At 44.7% G+C, this 16,152-nt stretch overlaps 1 protein-coding gene across 1 annotated transcript; it reads left to right on the top strand.

Annotated features, from left to right (window-relative positions):
• Positions 1-903: 903 nt before the first annotated feature.
• On the top strand, positions 904-15,685 carry LOC139467168 (uncharacterized). Its single transcript, XM_071248892.1, has 7 exons — positions 904-1,005; positions 5,515-5,656; positions 7,042-8,432; positions 9,131-9,227; positions 9,781-9,869; positions 14,701-14,908; positions 15,333-15,685. Exons 1-7 carry the CDS (start codon positions 904-906, stop codon positions 15,539-15,541), a joined length of 2,238 nt encoding a protein of 745 aa, XP_071104993.1. The 3' UTR covers positions 15,542-15,685.
• The last annotated feature ends 467 nt before the right edge of the window (positions 15,686-16,152 follow it).

The following is a 16,152-nucleotide window of genomic DNA, read 5'->3' as shown; positions in this document are numbered from 1 at the left end:
GTGATACAACCAATCCGCATGTAGTGATACAACCAATACACATGTAGAGATACAACCAATCCACATGTAGTGATACAACCAATACACATGTTGTGATCCAACCAATACACATGTAGTGATCCAACCAATACACATGTAGTGATGCAACCAATACACATGTAGTGATGCAACCAATACACATGTAGTGATCCAACCAATACACATGTAGTGATACAACCAATAAACATGTTGTGATACAACCAATCCGCATGTAGTGATACAACCAATACACATGTAGTGATACAACCAATACACATGTAGTGATACAACCAATACACATGTAGTGATACAACCAATAAACATGTTGTGATACAACCAATCCGCATGTAGTGATACAACCAATACACATGTAGTGATACAACCAATCCGCATGTAGTGATACAACCAATACACATGTAGAGATACAACCAATCCACATGTAGTGATACAACCAATACACATGTTGTGATCCAACCAATACACATGTAGTGATCCAACCAATACACATGTAGTGATGCAACCAATACACATGTAGTGATGCAACCAATACACATGTAGTGATGCAACCAATACACATGTAGTGATACAACCAATAAACATGTTGTGATACAACCAATCCGCATGTAGTGATACAACCAATACACATGTAGTGATACAACCAATACACATGTAGTGATACAACCAATACACATGAAGAGATACAACCAATACACATGTAGTGATGCAACCAATACACATGTAGTGATACAACCAATACACATGTAGTGATACAACCAATACACATGTAGAGATACAACCAATACACATGTAGTGATACAACCAATACACATGTAAAGCCTTGTTCATGTTCATCTATTGCAATTGTTATGAACAGTAACCGTGACGATGCCACCAGGAGCTGTACCATTCCCGTTTGGAGACTGTCGCATCTGTAATGACAGAGCCACTGGAGTCCATTATGGTCTTGCCACTTGTGAAGGTTGTAAGGTAAGTAGTATGGTAGTGTTGCTATGTGTAGTTGTTGTAAGGTAGCTAGTATGATAGTGTTGCTATGTGGGAATGTTGTAAGGTAAGTAGTACATGAGTTTACAGCCAGTGTAGAACCACAAAAGTAGTATGGTAGTGTTGCTATATGTAGTTGTTGTAAGGTAGCTAGTATGATAGTGTTGCTATGTGTAGTTGTTGTAAGGTAGCTAGTATGATAGTGTTGCTATGTGGGAATGTTGTAAGGTAAGTAGTACATGGGTTTACAGCCAGTGTAGAGCCACATTGTCTACATGAGTTTACTGCCAGTGTAGAGCCACATTGTCTACATGAGTTTACTGCCAGTGTAGAGCCACATTGTCTACATGGGTTTACTGCCAGTGTAGAGCCACATTGTCTACATGAGTTTACTGTCAGTGTAGAGCCACATTGTCTACGTGAGTTTACAGCCAGTGTAGAGCCACATTGTTTACATGGGTTTACTGCCAGTGTAGAGCCACATTGTCTACGTGAGTTTACTGTCAGTGTAGAGCCACATTGTCTACGTGAGTTTACTGTCAGTGTAGAGCCACATTGTCTACGTGAGTTTACTGCCAGTGTAGAACCACATTGTCAACATGGTTTTACTGCCAGTGTAGAGTCACATTGTCTACGTGAGTTTAATGCCAGTGTAGAACCACATTGTCTACATGGTTTTACTGCCAGTGTAGAGCCACATTGTCTACGTGAGTTTACTGTCAGTGTCGAGCCACATTGTCGACGTGAGTTTACTGTCAGTGTAGAACCACATTGTCTACGTGAGTTTACTGCCAGTGTAGAGCCACATTGCCTACATGGGTTTACTGCCAGTGTAGAGCCACATTGTCTACATGAGTTTACTGCCAGTGTAGAGCCACATTGTCTACATGGGTTTACTGTCAATGTAGAGCCACATTGTCTACATGGGTTTACAGCCTGTGTAGAGCCACATTGTCTACATGGGTTTACAGCCAGTGTAGAGCCAAATTGTCTACATGGGTTTACTGTCAATGTAGAACCACATTGTCTACGTGGGTTTACAGCCAGTGTAGAGCCACATTGTCTACGTGGGTTTACAGCCAGTGTAGAGCCACATTGTCTATGTGAGTCTACTGCCAGTGTAGAGCCACATTGTCTACGTGGGTTTACTGCCAGTGTAAAGCCACATTGTCTACATGAGTCTACTGCCAGTGTAGAGCCACATTATCTACATGGGTTTACTGCCAGTGTAGAGCCACATTGTCTACATGAGTTTACTGTCAGTGTAGAGCCACATTGTCTACATGGGTTTACTGCCAGTGTAGAGCCACATTGTCTACATGGGTCTACTGCCAGTGTAGAGCCACATTGTCTACATGGGTCTACTGTCAGTGTAGAGCCACATTGTCTACGTGAGTTTACTGTCAGTGTAGAGCCACATTGTCTACGTGAGTTTACTGTCAGTGTAGAGCCACATTGTCTACGTGAGTTTACAGCCAGTGTAGAACCACATTGTCTACATGAGTCTACTGCCAGTGTAGAGCCACATTGTCTACATGAGTTTACTGCCAGTGTAGAACCACATTGTCTACATGGGTTTACTGCCAGTGTAGAACCACATTGTCTACGTGGGTTTACTGCCAGTGTAGAGCCACATTGTCTACATGGGTTTACTGCCAGTGTAGAACCACATTGTCTACATGAGTTTACAGCCAGTGTAGAACCACATTGTCTACATGGGTTTACTGTCAGTGTAGAACCATATTGTCTACGTGAATTTACTGCCAGTGTAGAACCACATTGTCTACGTGAGTTTACTGCCAGTGTAGAACCACATTGTCTACCTGAGTTTACTGCCAGTGTAGAACCACATTGTCTACATGGGTTTACTGCCAGTGTAGAACCACATTGTCTACGTGAGTTTACAGCCAGTGTAGAGCCACATTGTCTACGTGAGTTTACTGTCAGTGTAGAACCACATTGTCTATGTGAGTTTACAGCCAGTGTAGAACCACATTGTCTACGTGAGTTTACTGTCAGTGTAGAGCCACATTGTCTACATGGTTTTACTGTCAGTGTAGAGCCACATTGTCTAAGTGAGTTTACTGTCAGTGTAGAGCCACATTGTCTACGTGAGTTTACAGCCAGTGTAGAACCACAAAAGTAGTATGGTAGTGTTGCTATGTGTAGTTGTTGTAAGGTAGCTAGGATGATAGTGTTGCTATGTGGGAAGGTTGTAAGGTAAGTAGTACGTGAGTTTACAGCCAGTGTAGAGCCACATTGTCTACGTGAGTTCACTGTCAGTGTAGAGCCACATTGTCTACATGGGTTTAACTGCCAGTGTAGAGCCACATTGTCCACATTGGTTTAACTGCCAGTGTAGAGCCACATTGTCTACGTGAGTTTACTGCCAGTGTAGAGCCACATTGTCTACATGGGTTTACTGTCTGTGTAGAGCCATATTGTCTACGTGAGTTTACTGCCAGTGTAGAGCCATATTGTCTACATGGGTTTACTGTCTGTGTAGAGCCATATTGTCTACGTGAGTTTACTGCCAGTGTAGAACCACATTGTCTACATGAGTCTACTGCCAGTGTAGAACCACATTGTCTACGTGAGTTTACTGTCAGTGTAGAGCCACATTGTCTACATGAGTTTACTTCCAGTGTAGAACCACATTGTCTACATGGGTTTACTGCCAGTGTAGAGCCACATTGTCTACGTGGGTTTACTGCCAGTGTAGAGCCACATTGTCTACGTGAGTTTACAGCCAGTGTAGAGCCACATTGTCTACGTGAGTTTACTGTCAGTGTAGAACCACATTGTCTACGTGAGTTTACAGCCAGTGTAGAACCACATTGTCTACGTGAGTTTACTGTCAGTGTAGAGCCACATTGTCTACATGGTTTTACTGTCAGTGTAGAGCCACATTGTCTACGTGAGTTTACTGTCAGTGTAGAGCCACATTGTCTACATGAGTTTACTGCCAGTGTAGAACCACATTGTCTACATGGGTTTACTGCCAGTGTAGAGCCACATTGTCTACGTGAGTTTACTGCCAGTGTAGAACCACATTGTCTACGTGAGTTTACTGCCAGTGTAGAGCCACATTGTCTACGTGAGTTTACTGCCAGTGTAGAACCACATTGTCTACATGGGTTTACTGCCAGTGTAGAGTCACATTGTCTACGTGAGTTTACTGCCAGTGTAGAGCCACTTTGTCTTCGTGAGTTTACAGCCAGTGTAGAGCCACATTGTCTACGTGAGTTTACTGCCAGTGTAGAACCACATTGTCTACATGGGTTTACTGCCAGTGTAGAACCACATTGTCTACGTGAGTTTACTGCCAGTGTAGAGCCACATTGTCTACATGGTTTTACTGTCAGTGTAGAACCACATTGTCTACGTGAGTTTACTGCCAGTGTAGAACCACATTGTCTACGTGAGTTTACAGCCAGTGTAGAGCCACATTGTCTACGTGAGTTTACTGTCAGTGTAGAACCACATTGTCTATGTGAGTTTACAGCCAGTGTAGAACCACATTGTCTACGTGAGTTTACTGTCAGTGTAGAGCCACATTGTCTACATGGTTTTACTGTCAGTGTAGAGCCACATTGTCTACGTGAGTTTACTGTCAGTGTAGAGCCACATTGTCTACGTGAGTTTACAGCCAGTGTAGAACCACAAAAGTAGTATGGTAGTGTTGCTATGTGTAGTTGTTGTAAGGTAGCTAGCATGATAGTGTTGCTATGTGGGAAGGTTGTAAGGTAAGTAGTACGTGAGTTTACAGCCAGTGTAGAGCCACATTGTCTACGTGAGTTCACTGTCAGTGTAGAGCCACATTGTCTACATGGGTTTAACTGCCAGTGTAGAGCCACATTGTCCACATTGGTTTAACTGCCAGTGTAGAGCCACATTGTCTACGTGAGTTTACTGCCAGTGTAGAGCCACATTGTCTACATGGGTTTACTGTCTGTGTAGAGCCATATTGTCTACGTGAGTTTACTGCCAGTGTAGAGCCATATTGTCTACATGGGTTTACTGTCTGTGTAGAGCCATATTGTCTACGTGAGTTTACTGCCAGTGTAGAGCCACATTGTCTACATGGGTTTACTGTCTGTGTAGAGCCATATTGTCTACGTGAGTTTACAGCCAGTGTAGAACCACATTGTCCACATTGGTTTAACTGCCAGTGTAGAGCCACATTGTCCACATTGGTTTAACTGCCAGTATGGAGCCACATTGTCTACATGGGTTTAATACACTCCCGAGTCACATTGTGATTTGAGTAGTATACAATATTAAATATACAATATTGTATTATTCAATATGAAATAGGCATAGAAACAAAAATGTAACAGAATGTAAAGCATTAAGAGGGGAGGTAAGTTAGATGTCATACACAGTGCATACCACTAGTAACTAAGTTACTCTCTGTTGTCATGAAAGTTTAAATATTTTTTTGTTTTAAGAAAGATTTGGCTTTGTGAGGCTGTCACCTGCTGTATGTTCCAGGGCTTCTTCAAGAGGAGCATCCCCAAGGGAGACAAGTACAAGTGTTTCTTCGGGGGTCAGTGTGTAATCACTCCGCAGAACAGGAACCGTTGTAAGTCATGTCGCTACAGGAAGTGTCTGGAGCTCGGCATGTCATTCGAAGGTGAGTGATTACTTCAGGCTCTTTATTCAGAGCTCCAGATAAGCTTTTGGTGTTGTGGGTATTTTACCAATGCAACTCTATCTGGGTATTCAAATTTCTGTTATCCACTAGTTTTTACACATGTGGGTATTTAAGTTAAATATTTAAAAACACTATTCATCTAGCAAACTGATGCAAACTGCTGTCGTGTGGGTTCGAGAGCTTTTTAGGACTAAAAAATACCACGATACTTCCACAAGAAAGTGTGATGGCAAATGATCGTGATGTAACTGTCATCGTGGAGTTTGGCAAGGTTGAGGGAATGCCCATTTATAATTTCAAAATAAGTTGCTGATTTGCTAATCGAATACGCAGGGTTACTTCACAATATTTTGATGATAGGCACAAGTTTTATTTTTGTAGCTTATCTGTAATGTTCGTTGCGTATTTGAGGATTTTATTTTACTGCGTATTTCTGCATTTCTGATGCGTATTTTACGCAGATATGCAGCTTATCTGGAGCTCTGTTATTATTGTAATAGGTGACTAACAGGATCGGGTGGTCAGGCTCGCTGACTTGGTTGATGCATGTCATCATACCTCAAATGCGTAGATCGATGCTCATGATATCAGTCATTCGATTATGAACAGACCACCGTTATATGGCTGGAATATTGCTGAGTGCGGAGTTAAACAACAAACAAACAAAGTACTGGTTATTTATTGTAGCGAGAGGGGGTGGGGCACCTTTTATTGCTATTTATAAAGTAAAATTAAATCATGGACAAAAACTTCATATCTACCTTGTCTAGGGTGATTATTCTATCAATTCCAATATATGACACCTCCCCAATTCTTTATTGCTATAAAATAATACCAACCGAACGCTGTTGACTCTTGCCACTTTGAAGCCAACTGCAAAATGGCTGACATCAGACCTTTTCGGAGAGAAATATAACACAATGGCCTGTGGGTCGGTGAGATTGGGGTGTATGTGCTAGGAAAAGATGACACACTGAAACGAGGGGGTTGCCAACATGTATCACAACAATAATAGTGAGTGAGTTAGTATGATTTTACGCTGCTTTTAGCAATATTCCAGCAATATGAAGGTGGGGAACACCAGAAATGGGCTTCACACAATGTACCCATGGCAGGAATCAAACCCGGGTCTTCGGTGTAAACGAGTGAACACTTTAACCACTAGGCTACCCAACTGTCTCCTTACAGTAGTGGCGTTGGGGGGATGGGAGCTTAAAAAATTACAGTTCTATTTTTTCAAATGTCATTTTCATAAATTTGAGATAATTTAGCAGGGAGGGAGGGAGGAAAAAATATACATAAAATGGGGTGGGGTGTCGGCAAAATATCCTACAGTCCTGAGGCCTCCCTTTCCTCCCTTTCAGCTGTGAAGATGGGTCGAATTCCGAAGATGGAGAAACAGAGAGCTCTAGACGCTGCCAGGAACCCTGGGAACTGTACGGAGTCCCCGGACAGTGGGATAGACGATGAGGTGTTCAACCCTGTCACAGGTCATGTGGGTGATCATGTGACCAATCAGTTGACCAGTCAGTTGACTAATCAAGTCACCAGCCAAATGTCCAAACTCCTCAGCAGTGATGTGGCTCCTCATCAACATCCTGCCTATGGAAACAGCCCTGGTGAAGTGAGCCAGCTTCCGACCACGCCCACTTACCAACACATGCCTTCCCACATGTTCAATGAAGCGTTTCCTCCTGTACCGTGGGATGATCATATTGGTAGTTATTCCGAGCGAAAAGATCAATCCAAGGACAGTCATCACGTGGATGACCTGGATCGATCAGGCACATCTAATATGAACTTACTGGCGGAAACTGCCTTGTTGCCAAAGATGTCCAAAAGCAGTGTTCAAGAAGACGGTGATGACAGCAATGCATCCAGCAGTAGCTGTTCCATGTACAGTCCGAACGTCATCAAGGTCTTGTTCAATCAGGTTGTGGAGATGACAGGCGGCACCAAGGTGCCCGAGATGGTCATTGAGAAACTAGCCAAGAAGTGCCCCAACAATAGCAGCATGCGTCTGCTGAAACGTCTCTCCAGTGAAACTTACATCAATACTTCAACGCAAGGAGAAGACATGAGTTCTGTTCACGATGGAATGAGCGAGTCAGGACAGGAGTGGTCTCCCTTGGCTGGTCAGTTGTTTACATCAAGCGGATGTCCGTCATCGAATTGGACCAAAACTGGTTTAAAGCAGAACAGCTTCAGTCCAAGTGAGCAGCAGCCGAGATATTTTGACAGTTCTGTCTTCCCTCATGGTGACAATCCTGCAGATAGCATTGACACGAAACAGGGACATTATATCAATGCTCAATACGTTGCTAGCAGTGACACCGACTACTACACCAGAGAACAGACAGACCAACAAGTGCTTTCTTTTCATCAAGACACATTCATGCATAACCCATCTTATCCGGTTCAAGGTCACAATGAAGGTCAAGATCATGAATGGCCAATGGATTGTTCTGCTACAGTTTCAGCGCAATATAGCACTCATACTGAACCCTCATGGTCACATGGTCAGGATCAACCAATCGGTTCGGCTGATACAGAAATGATACAGGGCAGTGACACATATGACAGATCTGATGATACTGAAACAGAAAATGGTGAAAGTTCGACAGAAGACATTTTCAGTAGAGGTGGGGAAGAGGCTTTTGATTCATTAGTTATCGGCCTGGAGAAGGCGCTGGAGGTCGGCAGTGGACCATTCCAAGAGGCACGACACCATGCCCGCGCCTTTATCAGCCAGAAGGTGAGGCCTGTAGTTTCACTGATGATTTGTTACTGTGTTTGCATCCATTAAGGCTCTGGTTCAGCCATTTATCTAGGTTTCCAAACTAAGTGCCCTTGGCAAGCAAATTGTGGAAAAAGTTGTGATATCGTTCCAAATTTGGTTATTTTAAAGTAGGGCTGGGACGAATCCAAATTTACTACCCGGGTACCTAGCCCCCCATTACCCAACCCTACCCGGGTACCCACTGTAGGTCTCAGGAGATGTCTTAAAATGTCCGATTGGGAACATTTTTAGCATAGCCCTGGCAAAACTTATTTAGATACACGTAATAAACAATCTGGTCATTCATACACTGAAGTTGAATTATGTTATATCTTTATTCAACCATATGAAAAATCAGAAGGAATGGGTGCATAGTCAGAAAGAAATGAGAACATTAGTGACTTGTAGTGTAACCATATAGGCCTGGATCATTTTTGTCATTAAACAATATATCACGTGACTAACCACGGGTCCGGGTAGTCCAGTGGGTACCCAGGTCCTACTCAGTACCCGCCCGACCCCGGGTACCCGAGTTACCCGTCCCAGCCCTATTTTAAAGTTCTTTTTTTCATATAATCTGAGGGAATAGAGACAGTTTTAATTCAAGCTTGGAATTTTTACTATCATTTGCAGCAGACTTTGGGCTGAATACATTGGGTCTTTTCTTGCTGCAGCTTCCGATGCCGAGGGAAGAAATAACAGACGAAACTGTGAAGGACACGTGGAACCAGCTGTTCCGCGGAATTCACACCACTAATGAGAGAATCATAGGTTGGTATAACTAGTGATGTCACTTGTCAGCTGTTCCGCGGAATTCACACCACTAATGAGAGAATCATAGGTTGGTATAACTAGTGATGTCACTTGTCAGCTGTTCCGCGGAATTCACACCACTAATGAGAGAATCATAGGTTGGTATAACTAGTGATGTCACTTGTTAGCTGTTCCGCGGAATTCACACCACTAATGAGAGAATCATAGGTTGGTATAACTAGTGATGTCACTTGTTAGCTGTTCCGCGGAATTCACACCACTACTGAGAGAAACACAGGTTGGTATAACTAGTTCTGTCACTTGTTAGCTGTTCCGCGGAATTCACACCACTAATGAGAGAATCATATGTTGGTATAACTAGTTCTGTCACTTGTCAGCTGTTGTGGGGAATTCACACCACTACTGAGAGAATCACAGGTTGTGGTAAAACGATTGATGCCAGCTGTTGTGGGGAACCATGCCATCAATGTGTTATTGTTGAGTAGATATTTAGATCTATGTTTGGCCAACTGACTGTGTGTGTAGAGAATGTGTCTGTCTTGTGTTTCAGGTTTCTGCAATGCTGTTCCTGGCTTCTCTAAGCTCAACGTGGATGACCAGAAGATGCTGTTGAAGCGTGCCTACTACGATATCTGGATGGTAGGTAGGACATGGCTAGGATGGACATAGCGGGTCTGATGACTTCATGGTGATGTCTGGATGGTAGGTAGGGCATAGCGGGGCTGATGACTTCATGGTGATGTCTGGATGTTAGGTGGGACATGGCTAGGTGGGACATAGCGGGTCTGATGACTTCATGGCTAGGATGGACATAGCGGGTCTGATGACTTCATGGTGATGTCTGGATGGTAGGTAGGGCATAGCGGGGCTGATGACTTCATGGTGATGTCTGGATGGTAGGTGGGACATGGCGGGGCTGATGACTTCATGGTGATGTCAGGATGGTAGGTAGGACATGGCGGGGCTGATGACTTCATGGTGATGTCTGGATGGTAGGTAGGACATGGCGGGGCTGATGACTTCATGGTGATGTCAGGATGGTAGGTAGGATATAGCAGGGCTGATGACTTCATGGTGATGTCTGGATGGTAGGTAGGACATGGCGGGGCTGATGACTTCATGGTGATATCTGGATGGTAGGTAGGATATAGCAGGGCTGATGACTTCATGGTGATGTCTGGATGGTAGATGGGACATGGCGGGTCTGATGACTTCATGGTGATGTCTGGATGGTAGATAGGACATGGCGGGTCTGATGACTTCAAGGTGATGTCTGGATGGTAGGTAGGACATGGCGGGGCTGATGACTTCATGGTGATGTCAGGATGGTAGGTAGGACATGGCGGGTCTGATGACTTCATGGTGATGTCTGGATGGTAGGTAGGACATGGCGGGGCTGATGACTTCATGGTGATGTCAGGATGGTAGGTAGGACATGGCGGGGCTGATGACTTCATGGTGATGTCTGGATGGTAGGTAGGACATGGCGGGGCTGATGACTTCATGGTGATGTCTGGATGGTAGATGGGACATGGCGGGTCTGATGACTTCATGGTGATGTCTGGATGGTAGGTGGGACATAGCGGGGCTGATGACTTCATGGTGATGTCTGGATGGTAGATGGGACATGGCTGGTCTGATGACTTCATGGTGATGTCTGGATGGTAGGTAGGACATGGCGGGGCTGATGACTTCATGGTGATATCTGGATGGTAGGTAGGATATAGCAGGGCTGATGACTTCATGGTGATGTCTGGATGGTAGATGGGACATGGCGGGTCTGATGACTTCATGGTGATGTCTGGATGGTAGATAGGACATGGCGGGTCTGATGACTTCAAGGTGATGTCTGGATGGTAGGTGGGACATGGTGGGGCTGATGACTTCAAAGTGATGTCTGGATGGTAGGTAGGACATGGCTAGGATGGACATAGCGGGTCTGATGACTTCATGGTGATGTCAGGATGGTAGGTAGGACATGGCGGGGCTGATGACTTCATGGTGATGTCTGGATGGTAGGTGGGACATGGTGGGGCTGATGACTTCAAGGTGATGTCTGGATGGTAGGTAGGACATGGCGGGGCTGATGACTTCTTGGTGATGTCTGGATGGTAAGTGGGACATAGCGGGGGCTGATGACTTCTTGGTGATGTCTGGATGGTAGGTAGGACATGGCGGGGCTGATGACTTCATGGTGATGTCTGGATGGTAGGTAGGACATGGCGGGGCGGATGACTTCATGGTGATGTCTGGATGGTAGGTGGGACATGGCGGGGCTGATGACTTCATGGTGATGTCTGGATGGTAGATGGGACATGGCGGGTCTGATGACTTCATGGTGATGTCTGGATGGTAGGTAGGATATAGCAGGGCTGATGACTTCATGGTGATGTCTGGATGGTAGGTAGGACATAGCGGGGCTGATGACTTCATGGTGATGTCTGGATGGTAGGTAGGACATAGTGGGGCTGATGACTTCATGGTGATGTCTGGATGGTAGGTAGGACATAGTGGGGATGATGACTTCATGGTGATGTCTGGATGGTAGGTGGGACATAGCGGGGCTGATGACTTCATGGTGATGTCTGGATGGTAGGTAGGACATAGTGGGGATGATGACTTCATGGTGATGTCTGGATGGTAGGTGGGACATAGTGGGGATGATGACTTCATGGTGATGTCTGGATGGTAGGTAGGACATGCCTTTCTGCCACCAGTCTTACTTCCCAGGGTAATACAAAAGATCAAGGAGACAAGAATACTTGCTCTGACTTTTGTCGTGCCCTGGTGGCCGACGAGAGTTTGGTTCGTCGAGCTCAGAAATCTAGCAGAAAATGATCCACTACCCCTCCCACACTTACCACCCTCTCAGCAAATTGCCTCATCCAACACCAGACAGATTTTGTCTGCATGGTTGGTTTGTCTTAAAAAGGCGTTAAGTGCAAAGGGCTATTCGGCACGGGCAGCAAAAGCTATAACCTTAGCTCATCGTTCCTCTACTAGAGGCCTTTACAATGACAAGTGGGGATGATTTAAAACATTTTGCAAGGCAAAAAGTCAAGATCCTAAAACTGCGTCATCTCAGTTATTAACTGAATACCTCCTACACTTGCGTACCCAAAGACACTTGAAAGGTAGCACCATAACTATGATTTGGTTGCACTTAACTCAGTGTTGGCCGTTCCGGATAATCGTAAGATGACTAGGATCCCAGAACTACAGGCCTTATTACGCTCATTCAGGCTTGAGGATCAGGAGACCAAGTTCCACCCACCTGCGTGGGATTTGAACGTGGTACTTCGAGGTTTGCAAGGACCCCCCTTCGAGCCCCTCTATGCATCCTCTTTTTATGGCCCCACCAAGAAAAGAGTGTTTCTCTTGGCATTAGCCACGGCGGCACGGGTGAGCGAACTACATGCGATCGAATCACCTGGGTCCGTTTTGAGCATGGGACGCACAGAGCGGTACATCTCGGGTTGTGCTGGGATTTTATTGCTAAGAATCAATTACCAGGCCAACCCGATCGTTCCTTCACCATTCCACCAATATCGACGATTGTTGGTAGTGAAGATGAGGGTGAAGTTCAAGTCTGGTACGGGCACTGCGAATTTTCATCCGCCGTTCCACGAGAAGACGTGGTTCGATGAAGCGGTTATTTATACCTCTATCTACCACGTCCACGACTGAAGTCAGTCGCAACACCATATCTCTATGATTACGCAGTCATCCTTCAGGCCTATTTGATTGCCAATTTGGATCCGCCAAGAGCGAATAATCCTCATGAGATCAGGGCACTAGCCTCTACCATGGCGTTACACAGCAATTGTGCTATTAAGACAATCATGGAAGAATGTTTTTGGAGGTCCGACACAGTTTTTGACAGTCATTATCTGCGCAATGTGACTCTCGAAGACGTCAAAGGTGTACAGAGTTTGGGGCCATTGGTTGGAGCTCAGCAAGTTACCAACCCTCGACGCAAATAATGAACTCGCACTATACAGAGCCGTTCTCTTTCCGTGCTGTCGATCCAATTTTGCCAATGGAAGAATATTAGACAAGCAATTGTCCACAGGGCACTATTTTTCTAGTAAGTAAAGATTTGGCTGATGAGATATTTGTCTTTATTACTAAAGATGTATAGGGAACTACTCTTTAATTCCTATGTTCAATGGTTTTGTTCACATTGATAGAACCCTACTGTAGCAGCGTTTTTCTGAACTTTTCCGCTTCACGGTTTATCGACCAATCAGTGTTGCACTTTCAGGGTGGGAATTATTGAGGTTTCTGTATTCTGAAGGTTTACCCACCTCCAAACCGTCCGATACAGATGCATTAAGGAGTAATGCTTGATAAGTAAATATTTTAGTAAAATCTAAATATTTTTTACATTTGTATACTTATCCTGCATTGCTACGCTTAAGGCCCACCCGTCATAATACTTGCCTCCCCACTTTGGCTTCAGAAACATCAAAAATGTGTTTTTTAAGCTTGGGCGACAGGCAGTGATGTGAAGAGGTGACCTAGGTCACCTGAGGTCACAGGGATGGCAACGGCGTGGTATAAAATTGAGACTCAGACCATCGCCGGTATGCTGTCCCAATGTTTTTGTCGCAAGGTAAGCGGTGAATGCATTAAGGAGTAATGCAGGATAAGTATACAAATGTAAAAAATATTTAGATTTTACTAATTTTTTCCACCTGCCCAGGATTTTTCAAAATACAATGTACACCAAGAAAACTGGTTATTGTACCTGAAATGCTCGTCGGCTTTGAGGTCAACCACTGGCTGCTCGTGCCCAGATTCATTTTTAACTGGCTGTCGAGATTGACTGGAATATTGCTGACTACTGTGTAGACACTCTCCTACCCAGAGTTCCATGTGGCCGGCAGCCAGCTAGCATAGTACCTCTGCCACAGGCCAGCGCCATGTGACGATTCGTCACATCTTTCACAGTCAATTCAAGATATTGCATATGCTTTTCATCCGTTTCATGTTTGACAAGTCTACACATTTTTAATAAACAAATGTCAAAGAATGGTTAACTTTCATTGAGAAAGTATGCAAATACATAAAAATCTACTTGTTTTTGCATAGTTATCCTATGTTTACATTGGTTGTACGGCTCCACATGCTGTCATCGAAGCCCAACCGATAGTTAGCGACACGGTCACTTTGATGCCTAAATATATATTGTCATGCAACTCACTGTTGCAGTTGTAGTAGCATATCTATATAGTTATGCAAAACAATATGTAAAGCGCCCCCAAATACTTGCATTAGTCCGTTCTATACTGATTTCTGAAAAAGCGTGTTTGTTTACAAACTAGAGAAAAGTCCGGTCACATGATATGCAAATTAGCCTGTGGCAGTGGGGTTATGCTGAGTCACCACTGCGACGGAGTGTGCTGTGTAGAGCCACAGCATTAAACCAGCTGACCAGTTGTGATTAAAACATTGTGATTCATTCCAGCTAACATGCAGTGAGTTCTTTGTTGATGGAGAGTCGTACCTGCGCTTCCCGAATGGGAGGTACTACAACCGCTTCTGGATGGAGTTCGTCATCAAGGAGGACAACGTCCGACTGCTGTTTTCCTTTGCGGAGATTTTCAACAAACTCCAACTGTCAGATTTAGAGATTGCCATCATCGCAGCCATACAGCTGACCTCTCCCAGACCTGGTGAGTAAACAGATTGTAACAGGATCACCCTCTCCCAGACCTGGTGAGTAAACAGATTGTAACAGGATCACCCTCTCCCAGACCTGGTGAGTAAACAGATTGTAACAGGATCACCCTCTCCCAGACCTGGTGAGTAAACAGACTGTAACAGGATCACCCTCTCCCAGACCTGGTGAGTAAACAGATTGTAACAGGATCTCCCTCTCCCATACCTGGTGAGTAAACAGATTGTAACAAGATCACCCTCTCCCATACCTGGTGAGTAAACAGATTGTAACAAGATCACTGATTGTATAACACCATTGTATAACACCACATGGAGAAAACCCATTGCATAACACCACACTTAAAGATACTTGTGATAAGCCTGCAGCTTTTCGTGCTACCAGTTCTGTCTGTGAACATCTAAATATTAATGTTTCAGACAACCTTGAGTTGAAGGATTCCGTTGCAATTCAGAAGCTCAACTCTGTCTACCTTGACCTCCTTGTCCACATCATCACCAAGCGCAACCCTGACAACAGCAGCCGCATCCTTGTCGACATCTTCCGACTCCTGCCACAGCTAGCAGAGGTGAACAAGATGCAGCAAAACCTTATTGCAAACTTCACACACGACTCTCCACCGAGTTAGCTAGAGGCCACACAAGACTGTCCACTGCGTTAGCTGAAGACCATCCAGTTAGCTAGAGGCCACACACGACTGTCCACTGCGTTAGCTAGAGGCCACACAAGACTGTGCACTGCGTTAGCTGAAGACCATTCACTTAGCTACAGGTCACACGAGATGACTCATCCAGTTAGCATCAGGTCACATAAGATTCTCTACGAAGTTAGCTAAAGACCATCCAGTTAGTTACAGGTCACACAAGATGCCTCATCCAGTTGGCTACAGATCACACAATATGCTTCATCCAGTTGGCTACAGATCACACAATATGCCCTGTCCAGTTAGTTACAAGTCACACAAGATGCCTCGTCCAGTTAGCTACAGGTCACACAATATGCCTTGTCCAGTTGGCTACAGGTCACACAAGATACTTCGTCCAGTTAGCTACAGGTCACACAAGATACCTCGTCCAGCTAGCTACAGGTCACACAATATGCCCTGTCCAGTTGCCTACAGATCACACTATGCCTCGTCCAGTTGGCTACAGGTCACACAAGATACTTTGTCCAGTTAGCTACAGGTCACACAAGATGCCTCTGCCAGTTAGCTACAGGTCACACAATATGCCTTGTCCA

This window comes from Haliotis cracherodii, unplaced genomic scaffold, assembly GCF_022045235.1.
Source record: "Haliotis cracherodii isolate W230 unplaced genomic scaffold, xgHalCrac1.p SCAF_19, whole genome shotgun sequence".
NCBI lineage: Eukaryota > Metazoa > Mollusca > Gastropoda > Lepetellida > Haliotidae > Haliotis > Haliotis cracherodii.
This window is presented reverse-complemented; position numbering and strand designations above follow the sequence as displayed.

Bases quoted from the DNA above. Each gene is read 5' to 3' on its own strand.
- LOC139467168 (XM_071248892.1), top strand. From the start codon at position 904: ATGCCACCAGGAGCTGTACCATTCCCGTTTGGAGACTGTCGCATCTGT. The intron at 5,657-7,041 runs GTGAGTGATTAC...CCTCCCTTTCAG, and splicing joins GCTCGGCATGTCATTCGAAG to CTGTGAAGATGGGTCGAATT. The intron at 8,433-9,130 runs GTGAGGCCTGTA...TTCTTGCTGCAG, and splicing joins GCGCCTTTATCAGCCAGAAG to CTTCCGATGCCGAGGGAAGA.